Genomic DNA, 22,974 nt, shown 5'->3' with positions numbered 1-22,974 from the left:
TTGACTGGGAAGAGCACTGTAGCATTGGATCTTTAAATAAAGTGGAAACATAGGAGCAGACATTAATTCAAATGAGATTTGGGATCAAGCAGAAAGTCCTCCGTGTTAAAGTGTTTTGAAGTTGTCTCCTGTTTATTTTTTCCTATTAAGATCTTAAACTTTAAATCTGATAAATAAATGAACTACCTTCAGGTCTTTATTTCATATATCAGTATAAGTTTAAATAGTTGCTCTCATTAAAATTATCAGGAGTTTTTAGATACTTCTTTTACTAGTAAAGCTTTATAAAAGTTAAGGCTTATAAATTAAAATTCTATTATCAATAAATTTGTATGGTATTAAGATTACAGTGTTGATCCCTTAGATTTGTCTAAGCCAGAGCTGGAAACCTAAAAGAGATAGGTTTTATTAAAAGTTTTATTTCTTAAATTAGCTTCCCATGTGTGGAGAATAAAATATTATTTGCTTGTTATATAAGTTTCAGTTGTCAGTGTATTTACCTGGCACAATTGGGAAAATGTATGAAATTCCAATGTAGGACTACATTTGGAATTGCTTAAATACGTAGAAACTGGTGGTATTTGTATCAAGCAAGTATTTGTGTTTTTCTCATCCTACTTATTTTCTAGATTACCTTAATGTAGATGTCAGGAAAATTTTCACAAAGAACAGTCTTAAGTGAAGATGCCTTTAAATAAGGTTACCAAGATAATCAAGAAAGCAAGAAGAAACTTTCCAGTATCAAAGAAGAGACTGTACAAAGGAATAATGAACAAAAAGCAGTGGATCCATTCAATACTTGAGTGCCAGGCAGTTTTGTTCAAAGTTGTCAGATATCTTTGTTTTTATTTGTTTTTATTTTTCTAATATAAATTAGTACAGATGAGTTAACAAACACAATGAAATCAGTGACATTATTTTATAATTATATAGCTCATTTGCTCTGGACTGTGGGAAGGTATCAGACTTCAAAATGTTTACAGATTACTAAGTACTTCTGCATAGGATTAACAAAACATGTCTGTACTGTAGCATTCTCTATACTCTAGGATTCTCTGGTCATGTAAGCTAGTGTCAGTATGGGTGAGGGTAATGGAAAATTCTGAAAAATTAAGACAACTTTAAAGGCATTAGTATATCTTCTTAGTTAAAAATGGAAATTATCCCCTTTGTTAGGGTTTGTTGGCAGAATTTTGGAAAAACTTGTCCTCATAGAGCTTTAAATTGTTTAATTTAATTCTGATTAGCTATTTTTATGTTTCTAAAGCAGTTTCTAGTCTCAAGAAAAAACAACAAAACTTTGAAACTGTAAGAATTGTCTTTGCTCTGTGAGATTGAGCATGCATGTAATGTTCAACTTGGAGAAAAAATAGTTCCCCCACCTGAGTGTGAATGTTTTACCTGTTTTAGGCTTAAGAATGAGGTTCTTACCGCCTGTGGTTCCCTTAGTACCTGTGAGATCAGGCCTAAACTCTGCAGCCTGGCTAGTGTATGGTCTGTGGTCAGTAGTCTTCTTTCTTTCTCTCAATTCTGGTTAAACCAGTTACCTTCCTTCAGCCAAGTGCACGCCTCTGTCTTGTTGCCATGATCCCACTCATGAGGAATCCTTTTGCCCTTCCCTTTTACTAATTAAGATTCTCCATTTCTTTCATCAAGCCTAGGTCAAAACACATCCCCAAGAGCCCTCATCAGAATTCTTGAAAAACCCAGAAAATAGAAATAAGACTGCTATGTATAGGTATCTTAACTTTATTTTTGAGCAAGTAATTGCTTTACTTGTCATAGAAATTATAGCTTCATAGAAATTATTTATATTGCAAAAAATATTTTGCAGCTAATGAATATTGTGTAGTTGCCATTCCATGTATATAGTAATAAATACACACCAGGGTCAGTTACTGGTTTTGAGGGATTAAAAAAATTAATAAAAAATAATTTAAATAAATAAAAATTAATATTGTAGTATTAATATCAAACATATTGTACTACACTCTTAGCCCAAAATGGTGAAGAAATTCAGATGTCCATAGTTTTAGTCAAATAGAGCAAAATAATACCTCTTTTCAGAGCCATGTGAAAATAATCACTGCAATTTTTTTTTTCTGAATTTAATAATAGCAAGTTTTTGGCTTTCTTTCCCTCCAGACTCTCTTTTATGTTAGCAGATACTAGAAAAGCTAAGATTATCTCTCCTTTTTGAAGTCTTAGTATTGAGTAAATCATAGATTCATTTTGGTATTTTCCCATGAATATTTTATTTTTAATGGGCATATTAAAAACTGTATAAGAAGGGAGGAAATTCAGCCTCATGCTCTGCGTACTCTAATAGATTATCTCATTGTTTTATTCATTAAGGTCATGGTAATTTGAACAATGTTATAGTAACTTTATTACTTTGAGACCAGTGAGGTAGCATAAATTACAAAAGAGATCAGATCTGTTGAATCGATCAGAGTGTTGAATCTCAGGATCATGCTGTGGGAACATAAAACTGCAAATCTATTTTGATTATCCCTTTTTAAGAATTTAAGATTATCATACAGTTCTCATAACTATCCCCAAATCCATACACATTTTTTAGTCAAAAAGGTTGTTCTGAAGTTGAAGATAACTTTGGTAAGTGCCACAAATATTTAAAAAAACAAAAAGCATTCTCAACATTGGTTAAATGTTTTAATAATTTTTTACATGATTAAATATTCTATGGTGGTTTAAAACTGTGTTAGAAAATGGGGTATGACGAGAACCTATCTTGAATGGTTGAAGGAAATGGCTTTTTTCCTTGTGTTTTAAAAATTGTTGACGTAAACTGCTATTACCAAGACAAACTGTTTAAAAGATGTGTATTTTTAGAGTTTTTCTCCATTTCTAAATTTTTGTTTCTAGTTCACTAAACTAACCTACTATAAATAGATTGGGTTCAAGAAGGGGAAACTTATTTGTGTGCCATGTATTATCCAGAAATGAGACATAAATAGTATTGGCTGAAGAAAAAAGTTGCTTTAAGAAAGTAAAGTTGACATTAAATTTATAGGATTTTCTATGAATGGGATCATAACTTTTTCACTTTAACATGATTATTTTGAGATTCATTCATATTATATCTATAGTTCATTCCCTCTTATTGCTAGTATTCCATTGTAGGAATATGCTACAGTTGTTTATCTGTTCACCTATTGATAGATATTTGACTGGTTTCTAAATTTTGATTTTGTATAGACATATGCCTCCATTTGGGTACTCTTAAGAATTTAATAATCTGATGCTGCTGCTGCTAAGTCGCTTCAGTCGTGTCCGACTCTGTGCGACCCCATAGACGGCAGCCCACCAGTGTCCCCCGTCCCTGGGATTCTCCAGGCAAGGACACTGGAGTGGGCTAGTAATCTAGCAGTGTTCAAAGTGTTTCCAGACTACTGACTTCTTCTACTGCCTTTCTCCTTATTTTTCTAAATAATGTGAACCAAAGCATCAATTTTTTATGCAGCCAAAATACTTAATATCTTAAAGTATCTTTTTTACCCTATGAGAAATGGTACTGCCATTTAAATAAAAGAAGGGAAATTTTAAAAGGACCAATGGCTTATGTCTAGATTTTGAGTCCATAAAAGTCCACTATATAAACCAGGCGCATCCTGTTTTCCTTTATAAACCATCCTGGAAAGTTCCCTCCAGACCAAACTGGGTCCATGAGTTTGACTTACAGTGCAGATAGCCCTGGCTCCACACGCATCCCAGATTAGCTAAGATTTACAGGCTCAGTGGGAAAAGTCACCACATTTTTGTATTATTACAGAATAAAATGAGCTAAAAATACTTGCTTCCGTTAGAAAAAGTCAAATACTCTAAAAGAACTGTTTGACCTTTGAAATACAGAAGCATGATAAATTTTGGCTGAATTTCATATAACTTGCTTAGTTCTCCATTTTTGAAAGTCTGTCATACTATTTATTCTGACTACCTTTGGGAAAAGACAAGCTTGACGAACTTGTATTTTTAGCTCAGTATTCTAATTTTAGACATTTGTTCGGATAAAAAGCTTCTTTAGAGATAGACGTAACTTTCAACATGAAATGTTTCAACTGAAATCAGTTTTTGTAGACAATCCAAATATGTCCCAAGGCTGATTTTTAAAACAGCTATGCCAGATTTACTCAATTACAAAATAATGTTCATATTCATCCAAAATGCTTTTAATAATTTCAATAGAATGGATGTATTCTACATAGGTATATGTAGATATATACAGGCATTATTTTAAGATGGATAGTATGAAGAAAGTTTATATAAAATATTTTTGATTAAAAAATTCAGATTATGTAACTTCATTTCATATTTATCCATATTAAAGTAATTATTTTTCTATAAAGGCACTGGGCTTTCCTGGTGGCTCAGACGTTTAAGAATCTGCCTACAATACAGGAGACCCTGGTTCAATCCTGGATCAGGAAGATCCCCTGGAGAAGGGAATGGCAGCCCACTCCAGTATTCTTGCCTGGAGAATCCTATGGACAGAGAAGCCTGGGGGGATACAGTCCATGGGGTCGCAAAAAATCGGACACAACTGAGCAACTAAGCTCACAAAGTCACTAGCAAAAATTCTGTATACTCTGAAACATTTTTAATCTGAAACATTTTTAATATTTTACTACAAAATTGTTAATTTTATGCAGTGTGTTCACTTTCACATTTGCAGTCCTTGGCTAAGAATAAAAAGAATTATAAAGCTTACTCACAGTGAAAACCCATGATCTAATTGTTCCTCACTGGCAGCAGGACAGCTTTAGGGAGGAACTCTCTCAGTTAACCTCACTCCACATTCACTTTCCTTTAAAACCTGACGAGGCAAAGCACAGAGTCAGACACTTCTGCGATTTTCCATCTCTATATGGATGTGTGTGTGTGTGTGTGTGTGTGTGTGTTTATATGGAAGTGGGCCTTATTGTTTTCATATTCATGTGAACTCCAAACTTATATATAAGAAGTGGGGAGAAGTTGGCCTGTTTTCCTACATAAGTACATATGGTTTTCCTCCCCAACTCTTGACAGTTTCTTTAAAATATCAACAAAAATGTTGATCTTCCTTATTGAAGTCCATGAAATAAATTATGTTCACAGCAGATGAAAATGTTAACAAAAGAATTAATGCTTTGGGGAGGGAGCTACCAAGTCAACTTCAGTTACTTGAAGTCATTTTGTTTTTAGCAAATACTGAGCTATGTGAAAATATACCCATCTTTGGATAATATATGTATAAACTATTATATATCAATTATACCTCAATAAAACTTCAAAAAGTACTTCTAATCAACCCTGGTTGGTTTTGGGATTTTGTTTATTTTTCCTGTAACTAGAAGTTTCGAACCTCAGCTGAATATTCATACCTGGTGTGTATGGGTTCCGTAATCTGTGTATATGTTATTTGTATTATTGGCCTTACCACATTACATGTGTTTTCACGCCGTATTCCCTACTGTTAATGCTAACATCATCCTGCCACCACTCCCAGTAAATAAAGTGGCATTTTTCCCCCCTTGTTCCTTTCAAGTTCAGTTTAGGTGAATCCCTAGGTTAGTTGCTCTTAGTCTTGACTCAAAAATAGATTTGATGAGAAGTATATATTTCCGTATCCTGTCAGGGGGGTTGGATATCTTCTTGAGCAACTTATAAGAAAGATTGGCCTTCTTATTCACATCTCTAAATTACCTTTCTTTGTAAATGTGGATAGTTGGTTCTTCAGTGTCTGCTGACAGTAGAAATTCAGTTGTTAAAGATAGCAAGAAGGAAATATCTGTCAGCTTCAAACAAGCAATGTGGCAGAATGAGAACATGGAGATTTTGCACATGGCAATTAGCTTTGGCTTCATAAAACCTTAAAAAAATAGAAATGATCAAAAAGGGTAAGAAAGTTGTGAAGGACAATATGAAAAGTATAGCCAGTTTATTAAGTTGTTTCAGTAATGATCTATTTGCTTCATGTTGCAAGAAGTCAAAACTAGGTACACAGAAAACAAAAGAATGCCTCTTCCCGAGTCATCAACCTCATCTGGAGCCTGTAATTTTACTCATTTTAAACTTTATTGCTTTTAACATCCTCATATTTTAATAGCAATATAAATTCTTCAAAGTGTTTAGAAGCTCTTTTATGCTCCAAAGCATCCATTAATTTATTCACTTTGTACCTTTAGGGACAGAGAAGAAATAGTGAAGGAATGATTACAATATCTTGTGATAAATGCTGAGATAAGCGTGTACTAAGTGCTAAGTACATATATATGTCAGGCTGAGAAGAGAAGCAGAAGGAAAAAGGAGCAAAGCAAAGGTATAGCTATATGACTGCAGAGTTCCAAAGAATTCTAGGAGAGAGAAAGTCTTAATGGAAACAGTGAGAGACTTTATTTTTAGGGCTCCAAAATCACTACAGATGGTGACTGCAGCCATGAAATTAAAAGACGCTTGCTCCTTGGAAGAAAAGCTGTGACAAACCTAGACAGAATATTAAAAAGCAGAAACATCACTTTGACAACAAAGATCTTTTTGTCAAAGCTGTGGTTTTTCCAGTAATCATGTATGGATGTGAAAGTTGGACTGTAAAGAAAGCTGACCACCGAAGAATTGATGCTTTTGAACTGTGGTGTTGGAGAAGACTCTTGAGAGTCCCTTGGACTGCAAGGAGATCCAACCAGTCCATTCTAAAGGAAATCAGTCCTGAATATTCATTGGAAAGAGTGATGTTGAAGCTTAAACTCCAATATTTTGGTCACCTGCTGCTGGGAATGATTGAAGGTGGGAGGAGAAAGGAACGACAGAGGATGAGACGGTTGGATGGCACTACCGACTCAATGGACATGAGTTTGAGCAACCTCTGGGAGCTGGTGATGGACAGGGAAGCCTGACGTGCTGCCGTCCATGGGGTTGCAAAGAGTCGGACACGAATGAGTGACTGAAGTGAACTGAACTTTGCATTGATCAATGCAAAGAAATAGAGGAAAACAATAGAATGAGAAAGACCAAAGATCTCTTCAAGAAAATTAGAGATACCAACGGAACATTTCATTCCAAGATGGGCACAATAAAGGACAGAAACAGTATGAACCTAACAGAAGCAGAAGATTGTAAGAAGAGGTGGCAAGAATGCACAGAGGAACTATACAAAAAAGATCTTAATAATCCAGATAACCATGATGGTGTGATCACTCACCTAGAGCCAAACATCCTGGCATGTGAAGTCAAGTGGGCCTTAGGAAGCATCACTACAAACAGACCTAGTGGAGGTGATGGAATTCCAGCTGAGCTATTTCAAATTCTAAAAGATGATGCTGTGAAAATGCTGCACTCAGTATGGCAACAAATTTGGAAAACTCCGCAGTGTCCACAGGACTGGAAAGGGTCACTTTTCATTCCAATCCCAAAGAAAGGCAATGCTAAAGCATGTTCAAACTACCGCACAGTTGCACTGATCTCAAACACCAGAGGAGTAACGCTCAAAATTCTCCAAGCTAGGCTTCAACAGTATGTGAACCAAGAACTTCCAGATGTTCAAATTGGATTTAGAAAAGGCAGAGGAACCAGAGATCAAATTGCCAACATCCATTGGATCATAGAAAAAGCAAGAGAATTTCAGAAAAACATCTACTTCTGTTTCATTGACTATACTAAAGCCTTTGTGTGGATCACAACAAACTGTGGAAAATTCTTAGAGATGGGTATAGCAGACACTTTACCTGCCTCCTGAGAAACCTGTATGCAAATCGAGAAAAAACATTTACAGTTGGACACGGAACAGCAGACTGGTTCCAAATTGGGAAAGGAGAACATCAAGGCTGAATACTGTCACCCTGCTAATTTAACTTATATACAGAGTAGTCATGAGAAACGCTGGGCTGGATGAAGCACAAGCTGGAATCAAGATTGCCAGGAGAAATATCAATAACCTCAGATATACAGATGACACCACCCTTATGGCAGAAAGCAAAGAGGAGCTAAAGAGCTTCTTGATGAGGGTGAAAGGAGAGTGGAAACGTTGGCTTAAAACTCAGCATTCAAAAAACTTAATTTCAGGGCATCCGGTCTCATCACTTCATGCAAAATAGATAGGGAAGCAGTGACAGATTTTATTTTCTTGGGCTGCAAAATCACTGCAGATGGATACTGTAGCCATGAAATTAAAAGACGCTTGCTCCTTGGAAGAAAAGCTATGACAAACCTAGACAGCACACTAAAAAGCAGAGACATTACTTTATCAACAAAAGCCCGTCTAGTTAAAGTATGGTTTTTCTAATAACGTGTGAATGTGAGAGTCGGGCCATAAAGAAAGCTGAGTGCTGAAGAATTGATGGTTTTGAACTGTGGTGTTAGAGAAGACTCTTGAGAGTCCCTTGGACAGTTGAATTTCATCAGCAACTCTATGGATATGTGTTTGAGCAAGCTCCAGGAGTTGGTGATGGACAGGGAAGCCTGGTGTGCTGCAGTCCATGGAGTTACAGATGAGCAAACCAGTTAATAATCCTAAAGGAAATCAGTCCTGAATATTCACTGGAAGGACTGATGCTGAAGCTGAAGCTGCAATACTTTGGCCACCTGATGCAGAGAACTGACTCACTGGAAAAGACTTTGATGCTGAGAAAGATTGAAGGCGGGAAGAGAAGGGGATGACAAGATGAGATGGTTGGATGTCATCACTGACTCGATGGACGTATGTTTGAGCAAGCTCTGGGAGTTGGTGATGGACAGGGAAGCCTGGTGTGCTGCAGTCCATGGAGTCGCAAAGAGTTGGACACAATTGAGCAACTGAACTGAACAGGGTGTTAAAGACATAATGTCCATCTGTGTAATTCAATCTAAAGATGGAGATGGGGTCGTTCTGGAGAATTACCTAGAGAAGGTAACTGGATCTTAAATAGAAGTATTGTTCTTTTTTTAGTCAAGAGAAGAATGTATGAAAGACATAGTATCAGAGGAAAACATGCCATATCACAGACCTGCAGTCTGTGGGGAGTGCAAACTGTCTTTGCTTTAGAGTCACTTGTTACTTTGTAAGATGAAAGTGGGGCGTGGGTGATGTTAGATAGAACATACAGAGAAAACCAGTAAATGGGATCCCCAGAAGCTGCTAGGAGCCTGGGTTGGCCTAGAATAGGAGTTGGCGGTGGGGAATCCATTTTTTAAGCCTGGAAGAGAAGATGTAAGTATGAATGAAGATGGCTTTGTGGGAGCAGCCCAGGGTGACAGGGGGAACCAGAAAACCATGATTGTGGCTGATGACCTGTAGTGTCCTGATTTAAATGGGAGGGAGCTGGAGAAAGGGAGAGCACGTGAGTGACTGGGGGCTTGGGAGAGTGTGCCAGATTTGGAGTAGTAATCATGAGAATGTGAGAAAAAGTAACCAAGAACCACCCCCACCCCCAACCACGACCACCACCAAAAAAAAAGTAAGTGATACTAGAGGCCCAGCCAAGACCAGAGAATTAATTTATGATAATCTGGATAGCTGTATGGTTTTTCTCTTAGCATTTCTTAGCAATCTCAGCATAGAAATGTAGCAAGCATATTTTTAGTATTGATTCATTGTTGGAATTTGCTGTGTTGAAACAAAATTTGTGTGTGTATCAAGAATCTTAAAGGTACTTGTGTGTATTTACTATGATCCACTCAGGGCTTCCCTGGTGGTTCAGTGATTGGGGGTCCACCTGCCAGTTCAGGGAGCACAGACTCAACCCCCCACTCGGAAGGAGGTCTCGGGGTGGCTGGGCCCCATGGCGCGCGCACCTGCGCACTCAAGCAGAGCTCTGCAGCAGGAGGGGCTGCAGCCTCGGGAAACAGGCGCCCTCACGCAGCGCAGCTAGAGAAAGCTCACACGTGACAGGGAAGACCCAGCCAGCACAGCCAGGAATAAATACATTTTAAAACAAATTTTAAAGGAATAAATAAAATGATCAGGCCTGAGTTCAAGCTTGTAGGGGAAAACAGCCAGTAACCTGGAATAGTAAGAGTTCTACCTCTTATTGGGTGGAACTGGGTGGAAAGAAAAAATACGGTCCCAGAAAGCAGGATGAGCATGTGTAAGATTTCTGGGAAAGAACTTTGTATACCAGTTCAGGATATGACAAGGGAGCTGCTGATGGAAATACAGTAGTGAACGGTGCTGTTGCAATGTAGAAATCCAGGAACTTCAACATTAGATTACTATGTAGATTTTGTGCATGGCTGTTGATAGTTCCCGAGTGGTAAAGTGCAGTTTGAATAAAGTGAAACACTGATCATTGTCCCAAACGTGCGTAAAGATTGTACAGGCAGGTTTGGTTTTGAATAGCAAGGTCTTGGCTGTACAAATGGGTGGTTTTGAGGTATGTGGGGATAAAGATCATTGGAATCCAGAAATTTATGGAGCTCCCATGTTGAATAAATCATCTGCATAATGTATAAGTAATGAGAGATCATGGCATGTCTTATGACTAATATTGGAATAGCAGTGAACATTTTTAAGAAACTTAACAACTGGAGTATGATATGAAAATGTTTTCTACTGATGAAAAATCAGAGGTATAGTAAATACTACTGTTTGTTGCCTAACATACTTGAAGAAAATGCTAAATTTCAGTTACGGTTTAATGAAATAAAGATGTAACTTTTTTTCTCCATCGAAGTTCACAGACCCTCTGCATTCTGTCATGACTTTCTGGCTAAGAAACCATTTAAAGGATGGTGTATCTAGAAGGGAGAAACCTGAGTTAAAAAGTGGTCGTTGCAAAGTCTAGAAATGTTGGTGCAGAGCTCAGAGAATACCTCCACGGCCTCTGGACCCAGTAGTGCCCTGGGAGGGAGGGTCTTGGAGGTGGTGTGTGCCTCGGTGAGCAGGCTTGCCCACTTGCAAGAGCTGGGAAGTGTCCTTTGTGATAGAAAGCCACGTTTCAAGTCAGACCAAAACTGTCAAGGAGGAGAAAGCTGATCTCTAGCAGAAGATGCTGATGAGAGCTTGAGAGGCACAGTGGAAATCCTCAGAGAAGGGTGCGGTGAATGGATGAAAAGGTGAGGAAAGGACAAGCTGGTAAAGAAGGTGTAGGACTTGGCCAGAGAGAAGTGAACTAGCCTTGGAGCCCTGGGCAGGTGAAAAGCTGGGACCTAGAATGTTTGAAAGCATGTTGGGGCAGGCCTTCTGAAACAGTCAGTAGTGATGGCTCACAGCTTTTGCTCAGTTTCCAGGTGGTATCCTGCTGAGAAACTGTTGGATACCCCTGAAGATATCCGTAGCTCAAGACTGAAAAACCTGAAGTCAGATTGAGTCGCTTGATACCAAAGTATAAAACAGTGCAGAAGGGCAGTGAGGAGTGTTGGTGTCTTGGTAAATCACCAAATTTTGTTCTTTTGACCTTATTTTTATTACTGGTGCCAAATATATGAAACTGTATGAGAGTTGGTCAGACTTGCCACCCTATTCTAAAGGAGGGATTTAGGCATGTCTGCCAGAATAAAATAACAAGAGAAAACTAAGTAGTTAAGTTAGTTAAGTATATGTTGGGGGGTTAGTAAGCCTGGATAAACTTTCAGTTTATGTAATTTAATGTTCAGTGACTTGAAATGGAGAGAAGAACTTGGCCCTTCTGACTGGTCAACTCAATAACTTTTAGATGTTAATACTTAAGCTTTATATGTACAGGGTTATTACTTTAAATCTAATGATAAATTTGTTAATTAGTGGATTGATTCTGTTTGTGTTGATTTTTTTTTTTTTTTTTTTTTTTTTTTAGGAATTAGCTCTCCGTAGCCAGTTACCAACACTGGAGCAGGATGGTGGGACTCAAAATCCAGTATCTTCTCCTGGGATGTCTCAGGAATTGAGAACCATGACGACCAATAGCTCAGATCCCTTTCTTAACAGGTTGGTAAGAGTTGCTACTGGCCAACATCTGAAAAAAATCACAGCTTACAGTGTTCTCCTTAGTTCTTATATATAATAAGCTGTTTGAACATCCGTGTGGGCCAAGAACCACGGCTGTAAATGAATCTCTCCATAAAGGGCTCGTACAATAAAGCTTGAGGATTAGACGCTGGCTGCTGTGAGAGGAAATGAGCTGTTGAGACTTGTAGAGGGGATACTTACTCAGAGTCACGTGTTTGCTTGTGCCTGTGCTGTTGACTAACAGTTACTTGCAGAATCATGAAGGAACATGTGAATGCCTTTCTATGAAAGCAGGAAAAAAAAAAGGCATCTTAAACCTGCTTAGGGCAGCATTATAAGAATCTTTGGAAGGAATTTTCCACCTAAGTGTTCAACCTGAGAAGTTTCACTACAGGAGCACTGTAAGGCCTCATATTCTTAAGGGCTATAGGTCAAGGAGATAAAAAGTAAGGTTGTGTCTCTTTCAAATAATGTGTTAATATTAAAGAGTATTCCAAAATAGCACAGTTAAGGATGATTTTTAGTGAATTACCAGAAATCTTGGATTTCGGGTATATTGCAAAGATGTTATTATATGTAGTGCTGTGTTGAACAGGCTGAGACAGATCATCATCTTTGCCTAGAAAGGCATTTAAAACTAAGACTTAACTACAATTATTTCTTGTAGATTGTCAAATATTTATGCAGTTTCGATTTTTCAAATAAGGAACAAATGCTTTCTGGTCTTTGCTTTTGTTTGTAATCAGTTTTAGACAGTGCACTTTTAAGAATGTTGAAAGGTATATTGATTTAGGAAGGTTATTATGCTACCCTTTCAGTTCTCACAAGTTGAATTGAAAACAGCCAGACCCTAAGAAAAATAAGATATCTTGTCATACCAAAATGTTTAGTACAATAAACTTGCTTTATCTTAAGATTAGTGCTGGTGGCCTGATTGACTGGTTTGATTTCAAAGGCCATCTAAGAAAAAATCAAAAGGGAAATGAAAAACTCCTGGAAACAAATGACATTGAAAACAGGACAACTCAAAGGCCATCTAAAATGTATTTAAGTTTTGTATTTACTCTCTGATACATGCAGTTTAAAGTCCTGCCAATAATTGAGTGTATTTATAGAAAATTATAATTCTGAGGTTAATAGCCAGAAAAGTCATAGCCACAGACCTTTTTTCCCCCACAGAGGAAATTTCAGATCAATGTAATTCCAGTACCCATGTCACTGAAGGCTTGTGTTTATTGGTCCAGGGATAAAATGAGACCATCTAGAAAAGAGGGATGGAGACCGCGTAGCCTCCTGGTAGTCGTTTGTGCAGATTCTTAGAACTTTTGATAAAAGCTAAGCTACAGTTTAAGATTCTCTTTTCTGGTAAAGAACAGAGTGAATCATCCCCAGAGTTGCTAGTCTCAGGGCAGAATCCCATGTCTCCTGTCTGTAGTACCCCATTTTCTAAAACACACATGTAACTCTAGCATTTTTCTTTTCAGAAACGTTGGATGGTTTCCCCCACTGCCTGTATTTAATTTATGATATTCCTTAAACTCTAAGCACTTGTTCCCCTAACTTGCCCATGGAGTTGACTCTGGTGGTGGTGGTACATTGACTCGTCTCCTTTTTACTCAGGTGTTTCAAGGCCAGCTCCGGCATTCTGCTCCATTAAACCTTTCCCCTGTACTTTGAAAGTTTGCTCTTCTGAAAGCACTGTAGCCCTTGTATATGTATTTGTTCCCCTCCCTCCCTGAAGTTGTGAGCCTCTCAGAAAGCATCAGTTGCAGGCTGTTGTCATTAACCTCCGATTGCTCAGCCTTGTCTCATCCCTGTCACATAGTAGCAGATGCTCAGTGCGTGTCACTGGAGGGAGATGGGGGCTGCAAGGAGCAGTTCCTAATCAGGGAAATGGCCTTGTGAACTCTGTCCTCAGGAATGCCCATGTGCTTCCCCTGAGGCCTGGAAAGAACTCTGAACAACTGTGTAAATTCAGCCATTCTGTAACAGAGTCTTGAGTGTCTTGATATGTGCCCCGTGGTGAGCAGTGGGAATAGAGTGATGACTAGGACCAGGCCCTTGTCCCAGATGGAGTCAGGCAAAATAAAAACAAACCACATCCTGAGGGCTTCTCCGAAGTGGCTGCATTGTGTACAAATGGTCTCAGAGGCAAATTTGTGTTTTCTTGGATCTGTGTGAGGCTTTCGAATCTTGCCAAAATCTGACAGAAGCATTGAACTAGTGGTTGCAATATACAGTGTGAAAGAGGGAACAAGGCAAGTGCATTGAGTAATGTAGGGAAGAGGTTTAAGGGCTTGGGCTCTCAACCTTGAGCAACTGTGAAAGCTTGGTTTTAAAGCTTAGTTATTTTTTATTTAATTTTTGTGTAAACTGAACAGCTCTTCAAACGTCCAAGCTGTGAGGAAAGTTAAGTTCCCTCTGTAGTCAGTGACTGTTAAGAATTACAGTTGCCTTTATTTCACACTGTGCTGTAAGGTTTTCTAGAATTAGGAGAACCCCTGACTTTACTGTCGATGCCACCTGGTGTCTCCGTGCTACTAGGTTAGGGAAGTCTTCTGTTTATGAAAGTAGTGTTCTGAGGATATTTACCATCAGATCAGATCAGTCCTCAGTCGTGTCCGACTCTTTGCGACCCCATGAATCGCAGCACACCAGGCCTCCCTGTCCATCACCAACTCCTGGAGTTCACTCAAACTCACGTCCATCGAGTCAGTGATGCCATCCGGCCATCTCGTCCTCTGTCGTCCCCTTCTTCTCCTGCCCCCAATCCCTCCCAGCATCAGAGTCTTTTCCAATGAGTCAACTCTTCGTGTGAGGTGGCCAAAGTACTGGAGTTTCAGCTTTAGCATCATTCCTTCCAAAGAAATCCCAGGGCTGATCTCCTTCAGAATGGACTGGTTGGATCTCCTTGCAGTCCAAGGGACTCTCAAGAGTCTTCTCCAACACCACAGTTCAAAAGCATCAATTCTTCGGCGCTCAGACTTCTTCACAGTCCAACTCTCACATCCATACATGACCACAGGAAAAACCATAGCCTTGACTAGATGGACCTTTGTTGGCAAAGTAATGTCTCTGCTTTTCAATATGCTATCTAGGTTGGTCATCACTTTCCTTCCAAGGAGTAAGCGTCTTTTAAATTCATGGCTGCAGTCACCATCTGTAGTGATTTTGGAGCCCAGAAAAATAAAGTCTGACACTGTTTCCACTGTTTCCCCATCTATTTCCCATGAAGTGATGGGACCGGATGCCATAATCTTCCTTTTCTGAATGTTGAGCTTTAAGCCAACTTTTTCACTCTCCGCTTTCACCTTCATCAAGAGGCTTTTGAGTTCCTCTTCACTTTCTGCCATAAGGGTGGTGTTATCTGCATATCTGAGGTTATTGATATTTCTCCCAGCAATCTTGATTCCAGCTTGTGTTTCTTCCAGTCCAGCATTTCTCATGATGTACTCTGCATAGAAGTTAAATAAACAGGGTGACAACATACATCCTTGATGTACTCCTTTTCCTGTTTGGAACCAGTCTATTGTTCCATGTCCAGTTCTAACTGTTGCTTCCTGACCTGCATACAGATTTCTCAAGAGGCAGGTCAGGTGGTCTGGTATTCCCATCTCTTTCAGAATTTTCCACAGTTTATTGTGATCCACACAGTCAAGGGCTTTGGCATAGTCAATAAAGCAGAAATAGATGTTTTTCTGGAACTCGCGCTTTTTCCATGATCCAGCGGATGTTGGCAATTTGATCTCTGGTTCCTCTGCCTTTTCTAAATCCAGCTTGAACGTCAGGAAGTTCATGGTTCACATATTGCTGAAGCCTGGCTTGGAGAATTTTGAGCATTACTTTCCTAGCGTGTGAGATGAGTGCAATTGTGTGGTAGTTTGAGCATTCTTTGGCATTGCCTTTCTTTGGGATTGGAATGAAAACTGACCTTTTCCAGATTTTTTTTACAATATTTACCATACTTGTATGTAAATCTGTGATACTTTTCATTCAGCCTAAAGTAAAAATCTATCTTGGTTCTGTTTTTCTCAAGCTATGTGCCTTGCAGGGCTGTTTTGGTTTTTGTTTTTAATCAGTTCCTTCCATTGGAACTCTCAGGACTCCTATTTCATGCTGAGGTATTTGTTCGGGGTTCCCCCCACTTTCCCAAACAGAAGCAAGGAAATCAAGCTAGTGAGTTCTGTTCTTATCAGCAGTGACTCATCTGTTTTGGCCCAGTTCAAAAAGAAATTCTGGTTCTTTATTTAGGGTTCATTTTTCTGGCTTAAACTCTGCATGAGCCAAGGAATTCAGCAGGAAGCTAGTGCAGGCCTGTCTTATTACCACCTAAAAGCTGTGTTTTGACCCATGCCTGTGACCACTGCCACTCAGGGCACAGAGACCTTGAGACAGATGAGCTGTGTGGAGCCCCCCGATTCAAACGGCATTACACCGAGAGTTTCCTGTCACTCAGGAAAGCTGGGTGTATCTTGCTTTTCCCTATGACCACAGAACCTTAGGAGAAATTTTGACCCCCTGAGGTTGCCAGTCTGAATTAGGATCAACTTGTCCATTTCGCTTCGTAGCACAGGAGCTTGGTACCAGCCCTGAAGGAGGGCACTTGTTTCAGATGCTGCAGGGCAGGAGTCTTCGCTCACCCTCCGGGAATCACGTTGGTACTGAGCAAGTGTTTGTGTTCACCTTGGAATCTTTTCTTACGTGTGTTGCGTCGGTCTGTGACCCTCATTCTTCACAGTGGCACCTATCACTCTCGCGATGAGAGCACAGACAGCGGACTCAGCATGAGCAGCTACAGCGTCCCTCGGACCCCTGACGACTTCCTGAACAGTGTTGATGAGATGGATACAGGTTGGTACTTTTTGTTCCTCTCGGTCATCTAGCTTTCAGTCAGATACAGTCATTTTATTGCTGGGTCTGATAAACTATAGTGAGCCAAGAGTATTCAGAAGAAAACCAGGTAAGATCCTATAAACTTAATTGAGCCCTGCTTTGTTGTTGGTTTTTTTTTTTCTTTTTTTTAATAACGTCTTGTAATTGAAGTCTTTTCCGAGCTTTTAAATGTCATGGATGTCTTATCTCTATTTGACATGACTTAGCATTTAAAATATTGAGTTAATGGGCAGGGCAGTTGAGGACCATATTAGAAGTCTCTGTTATATGGATATTTATTCTTAACTTGAGAGCAAGAGCTCTGTATTTGATTTATATGTCTCTGTGTATGTGATTCTTTGTCTGCTTCCCTCTTTTTGTGAGGGTCTTTTGTCCAACTTAGGTGATGCGCGCCTCAGGTTGGCAGGTTGGAAAGGTTGGGCGGTGGCCTTACCTCCTTTCTTAGAAGAGTTTCAGGAGCTTGAAACCTGCCCCACAGAAGTGGCGATAGAACCCTTGCTCCTGTGGCTTACCCTTTGACCTGGACTTGGCAGCTGTCAGAGGGCACGAGCTGACTGGGCAGTGAAACAGCTCTCCGGCTAGCTGGCCCCTCAGCTGGCCGCTTCTGGGAGCATTTGGCGGGGATGGTGTGCATCCAGCCCATGGCGTCTGTGTCCCTGGGAATCCACACCACCATCTCGTCATCACCACCCTGGATCTGAAATCATCTGTACGAGTCACCTCAAACCCATTTCACTCATAACACTTTTCCTGTCTCCCCCGTTTCTCCCTTCTTTCTAAACTTTTATAACAATTAATGGTTTTTGTTGGTTTTTCTGAAAGCATATTCCATTGAAGTGTTCATGAATGTTAACATCATCATGAGCAAAAAAGGTTTCTTGGCCAGGTAAGTTTGGGAGACCTGTAAGCAAAGCTAGGAAGACTTACTCTTCTAAGGACTTCTGGGAGGCGTGGTTTTATGGGAGGCGTGGTTTTGCTGTTGTGAATGTGGACCTCCTGAGAGTGGGACAGAGTTTCATGCAGCCTTTTTCTTTTATTCTGTTCCCAGTGTGTACTTAGAGAAAGACAGATACACCCATTCATCTTCATGTTTTACCTTACTGTGGTGGTGCACGCCCGGAGCAGTCAGGTGCTGACAGTGTTGGTCATACCTGCTCTCTCTCGCTGTATATAATGTTTCAACGAAAAGTACTGACGCAGCTGTGTCATACCTGTCCTCTCTCTCTTGAGTATATAATGTTTCAGCGAATTTCTTTCCAGAACCCTCTTCAGTGCTGACCATGCAGTAGTCAGCAGTCACACTTGTTCAGTATCTGAACACATGAAGCAGAAGGACACTTGGCGTTGTGACTTTGCTGTCTGTGGGTTGTTTGGCCTAAAGTAAACTGTGGGCATCAGTGGAGGAAGTCTGTCAGGAATGTGTTTCTCTCCCTGTGCGTGTCATGATGCCAGCTTTTCGAAAAGGACCTGTTTTCTTTCTCTGGTCCATCTAGGTGACACTATCAACCAAAGCACCCTGCCCTCCCAGCAGAACCGTTTCCCAGACTATCTTGAAGCCATTCCTGGGACAAACGTGGACCTCGGAACCCTGGAGGGAGATGGGATGAACATAGAAGGGGAGGAGCTGATGCCGAGCCTGCAAGAAGCCTTGAGCTCCGACATCCTCAACGACATGGAGTCTGTTTTGGCCGCCACCAAGCTAGATAAAGAAAGCTTTCTTACATGGTTATAGAGCCCTCAGGTAGACTGAATTCTAAATCTGTGAAGGATCTAAGGAGATAAGACCTATACCTGAAATTTCCAGTTAAGCCAGGGGCAGTCTTCTGGCTAATACAGAAAAAGATGAACAAACGTCCAGCAGGATTCTTTCATCCACTATTTTGCTCTTCCTTGTCCATTGCTGCTGTTAATATATTGCTGACCTCTTCCATAGTTGGCTCTAAGGAATCAAAAAAAAAAAACTTTTTTGTTTCTTTTGCTATTATAACTACTGTTTGTTTTGGGGGCTGGGGGAAGTGAGCCTGTTTGGATGATGGATGCCATTCCTTTTGCCCAGTTAGATGTTCACCAATCATTTTAACTAAATACTCAGACTTGGAAGTCAAATGCTTCATGTCACGGCATTTAGTTTGTTCAAGCAATTGTTCTTCAGCTGCCTTTGGCCAGTGGAAAAACATGACTTACTGGTCTAACAAGCCAAAAATGTTGTATCTGATGTTTAGTACTTAGACTGATTTGAAGAGCTAGCTGAAACCAAGGCTGAAGACTGTTTTACTTTCAGTGGGTTTTTTTCCTCCTAGTGCTATCATTAGTCACATAGTGACCTTGATTTTATTTTAGGAGCTTATAAGGCTTGAGATAATTTCCATAGAAATATATTAATTATTGCCACATACTCTAGTATAGATTTTGGTGGGTTTTATTGTGGGTTTTTTTTGTTTGTTTGTTTTCTTTTTTTTTTTTTTTTTGGTCTTCATTGGGATTTTTATTGTCTTAGGGGTTTTTCTTTTTTTTTTCTTTTTTCCTCAGAATCTAAGGCAAATTACCATTGTAGTGCATCTGTTTATACTTGTAGCTTGGGACAGTTATTATAGTTCCTTTGGTAAATCTACATGTCCTGGTTTTTTTTACCATCTTATTTAAATCTTGGTAATCAGCTCTCTTTATATATACCCACACACACACTTATAATGTTTATAATAGTGTGATAGCAGAATGTATCTTTTTTTTTTTTGAGTTTTCCCTACTTTCCAATTTATTTTAAAATGGTAGCTATGAATGTATGCATTTAGAATACAAGACTAGTAGTTTATATTTCACAAGTAGTCTAAATCCGGTTGGGGTAGTGTGCAGGTGGTGGTGGTTTAGTGTTCTAGAAAGGGCTGTTCTTATGGATAGTGCCTCGAGGAGTCTTGTATGACCTCTGGGCACACAGTGGATATTATCTGCTGAAATTTGAAAGAAGTAAACAAGAAATGGCTTTATTATCCCCTTTAGCTTTGGAAGATTACCTTCGCCTTAGTTTTGGAAGTAAAATCTAGTAGTTTAGTTCTCTTTTATAATGAACACATTAAAGACTACATTGAAATATTGCCTACAAAATTGTTTTTACTTATAAGACTTGCTCCTACTTTTATATGCTGAGAATTTACCCTGGATAGTATATGGGATACTGTAAGGTCATAAGTTAGCTGGTAAAGTGATCAGATTAATGTATATTACTAGTTGATTTTAGCAAAGAAATAGAGGTAATCATGATTATACTTTTATTTTTACTGGAAGAGATATAACTAGAGTATGTGTCTACAGGAATAATAATGTTTTCCAAAGAGTATTTTTAAAGGAACAAAATGAGCATGAATCAACCCTTCAATATAAGCTATGAAGTAATACTTGCTTGTGAATTATAGTGGCATCAGCTAGCAGCACCTCTACGATTAAGGGTCTTTCAGTGTTTATAGAGTAAGCCCTTATTTTCAAGGGTTTATAAGACATGAAATCTCTCCTTTTCCTGGCTAAAACTGCTATGAAAAGCCTCAACTTTGGAAAATAGGTGGGGTTTTTTTTCTGATTACAAAATATAAGTATTTTGACCCTTCAGTTTAGAGGATTGCAAAAGTTGGAAGTAAAGTTTTATATTAGGTAATTTCAGTGCTCAAAATGCAGTCGTTGTGTTATATATATTGATTCATAGGTCGATCATTCGTAATAATTGACTCTAAGGCTATTATTAAAACAGCAGAAAGATTAAATCTTGAATTACGTCTGGGGGGAAATGGCCACTGTGCAGATAGATGTATTGATTTTTTTTTTTTTTTAGAGGAATAATGAAATTCTGCCTAGAATGCATAATTGAGTTTATGGATGGATGATACAGCATGTTGGCTTCTTTATATGCAGAAGATCAAAGCTACTTAGAAGGAGTGCCTACAATTTGCCATTAGCCACAAATTAAGATCTCATCTTATATATCAGCAGAGTAGCTTTAGATTAGGGAAGAGGGTGGGAAAATGGGAGGGGGGCTGTGAAGATTTAGTGGGACCTTGATAGAGAACTTTATAAGCTTCTTTTTCTTCAATAAAAACTTGTCTTGCATATTGCTGTCATTAAAGGCAGTTGTTCCTAAAATTTCAATCACTTAAGTACACCCACAAAACAAAAATATGGAGTTCTTCATTCCCCGACAACTTGGATTTACCCAGTTATACCTCAGTGTTGTGGCAGCACCATGGTGTCTGAAGGACACGGTGCTTTGACCTAATCGTACCCGTTGTACTGACCTGAAGGAGACCTAATCCTTTCTCTTTATGAATTTGAATCACAGCCTTGATGTGGTCTTTCTTGTTTTTTGTCCTTGTTCCTAATGTAAAAGTGTTTAACTGCTTCCTGGTTGTATTGGGTGGCATTGGAATAAGATTTTAACTGGGTATTCTTGAATTGCTTTTACAATAAACCAATTTTATAATCTTTAAATTTATCAGCTTTTTACATTTGTGTTCTTTTTAGTTAGGGCTTATTAGATCTACTTATGGTTGATGGAGCATATTGATTTGTAGTTTCAGATTTTCCAGAGCACTATTTGTTATAATAACTATTTTCTAAACAACAGTGCTTTAAAAAAAATTAGAAAGTAACTTTTATACAAATGATGTTGCTGTTTTAAGTATTCATACTAAATAGATGCATTTTATATGGAACCTTGGCAGAAACACTAAAATTTTAAAAATAAAACTAATTGTGTAATTCATAATTTATACTAATCAGTGTTGAAACTCAAACAGTGCAAAAGTGGGAGGCAATATCCAGTGATTTACAGTTTCAGAACTTCTTCACACCTGAGAAGTGAATGCTCGGATCAGTTTTATCTTCCACAAGCACGTTTTTATAAGAATTGTGGGTGTGCCTATCTTAACAGTTGTTTTCTGTGTCTTGGCAAAATATTCTCCACATTTTAAATGTTTTATAGTAGAGAATTCTTTAATGCACACTTGTCAAATATATATATATAGTACCAATGTTACCGTTTTATTTTTTGTTTTAGATGTAAGAGCATGCTCATATGTTAGGTACTTACATAAATTGTTACATTATTTTTCTTATGTAATACCTTTTGTTTGTTTATATGGTTCAAATATATTCTTTCTTTAAACGCTTCTTTGTTGTTTTTAACAGTTAATGTATTTAAAACTTTTTTGGCTTCTTAATGGGTCTTCCAGTAGAACAAGTGCAAGTAATAAAAGGTGATTATAGTGGTAACTGGCAGACAGGTTAAACTTAGGGTCGGTTTGGCACTGGGAACTTTTGTAGTGTGGATATAATTCCTTGAACTTTATGTTCTGTACTCTTCCTGTAAACCATCCTCATTGATAAAAGTGTATAAGCAGAACTGTATCCCCTTCAGTCTTAAAAGATTTTACTACATGTGTTAATAGCACAGAAGAAAATAGTGTTTCTTTCAAAATAGCCTTTGGTTTTATATCTCCAAAATAGAATACTTAATGTGCTATGCTAAGTCACTTCAGTCTTATCGAGCTCTTTGCAACCCTGTGGACCATAGCCCACCAGGCTCCTCTGTCCGTGGGAATCTCCAGGCAAGAATACTAGAGTGGATTGCTGTGCCCTCCTTCAGGGGATCTTTGCAACCCAGGGATCAAACCCACAATTCTTGTTTCCTGCATTGGTAGGTGGGTTATTCATCACTAGCACTACCTGGGAAGCCCTATAATACTTAGGAAAATTATTAGATATTATTTTATAAATTAAAACACTCACAGATTTAAGTGGTAGGCTCTGAACTTTGAAGAAGTAGATTTGATTGTCTTTGAAAATCGTTTATTTCTGTGTGTATATAATATCTTTAATTATTGACATGTTTTTGGTGAGGCAAGTCTGAAAACAGTGTTTTATTATGTATAATTTCTTTATGATAGTAAAACATTTTGTGGAACTTGAAATTGATTGTTCCCCTTCCGTAAAATGCACAACCACTACTGGTTGTGCATTTTAACACAAATGTTAAATGTGCAAATGTGTGTCTATAGACATTGCCTCTCTTACTAGGGAGCTGCTCTTAGAGACGGTACGCTTTACACTGGATGGCTTGCAGTCCTTCTGGAGTCTGTGAACCAGAATTGTAAAGGACTAGTAATGGGAAGTGGTGAGCAGCCCAGCGAGTTAGCCCTTGA

At 38.7% G+C, this 22,974-nt stretch overlaps 1 protein-coding gene across 12 annotated transcripts in view; it reads left to right on the top strand.

Annotated features, from left to right (window-relative positions):
* Window positions 1-21,943, top strand: part of YAP1 (Yes1 associated transcriptional regulator) — a 135,536-nt gene extending 113,593 nt beyond the window's left edge. For all 12 annotated transcript variants that reach the window (XM_070803317.1, XM_070803319.1, XM_070803318.1 and 9 more), the window contains 3 exons: window positions 11,745-11,875; window positions 16,635-16,747; window positions 18,283-21,943. In XM_070803317.1, coding sequence (XP_070659418.1) covers window positions 11,745-11,875; window positions 16,635-16,747; window positions 18,283-18,521 — 483 coding nt within the window. In that variant the 3' untranslated portion in view covers window positions 18,522-21,943. The remainder of the gene's footprint in view (window positions 1-11,744; window positions 11,876-16,634; window positions 16,748-18,282) is intronic.
* Window positions 21,944-22,974: the final 1,031 nt, after the last annotated feature.

This window comes from Bos indicus, chromosome 15 (assembly GCF_029378745.1).
Source record: "Bos indicus isolate NIAB-ARS_2022 breed Sahiwal x Tharparkar chromosome 15, NIAB-ARS_B.indTharparkar_mat_pri_1.0, whole genome shotgun sequence".
Classification (NCBI taxonomy): Eukaryota; Metazoa; Chordata; class Mammalia; order Artiodactyla; family Bovidae; genus Bos; species Bos indicus.
This window is presented reverse-complemented; position numbering and strand designations above follow the sequence as displayed.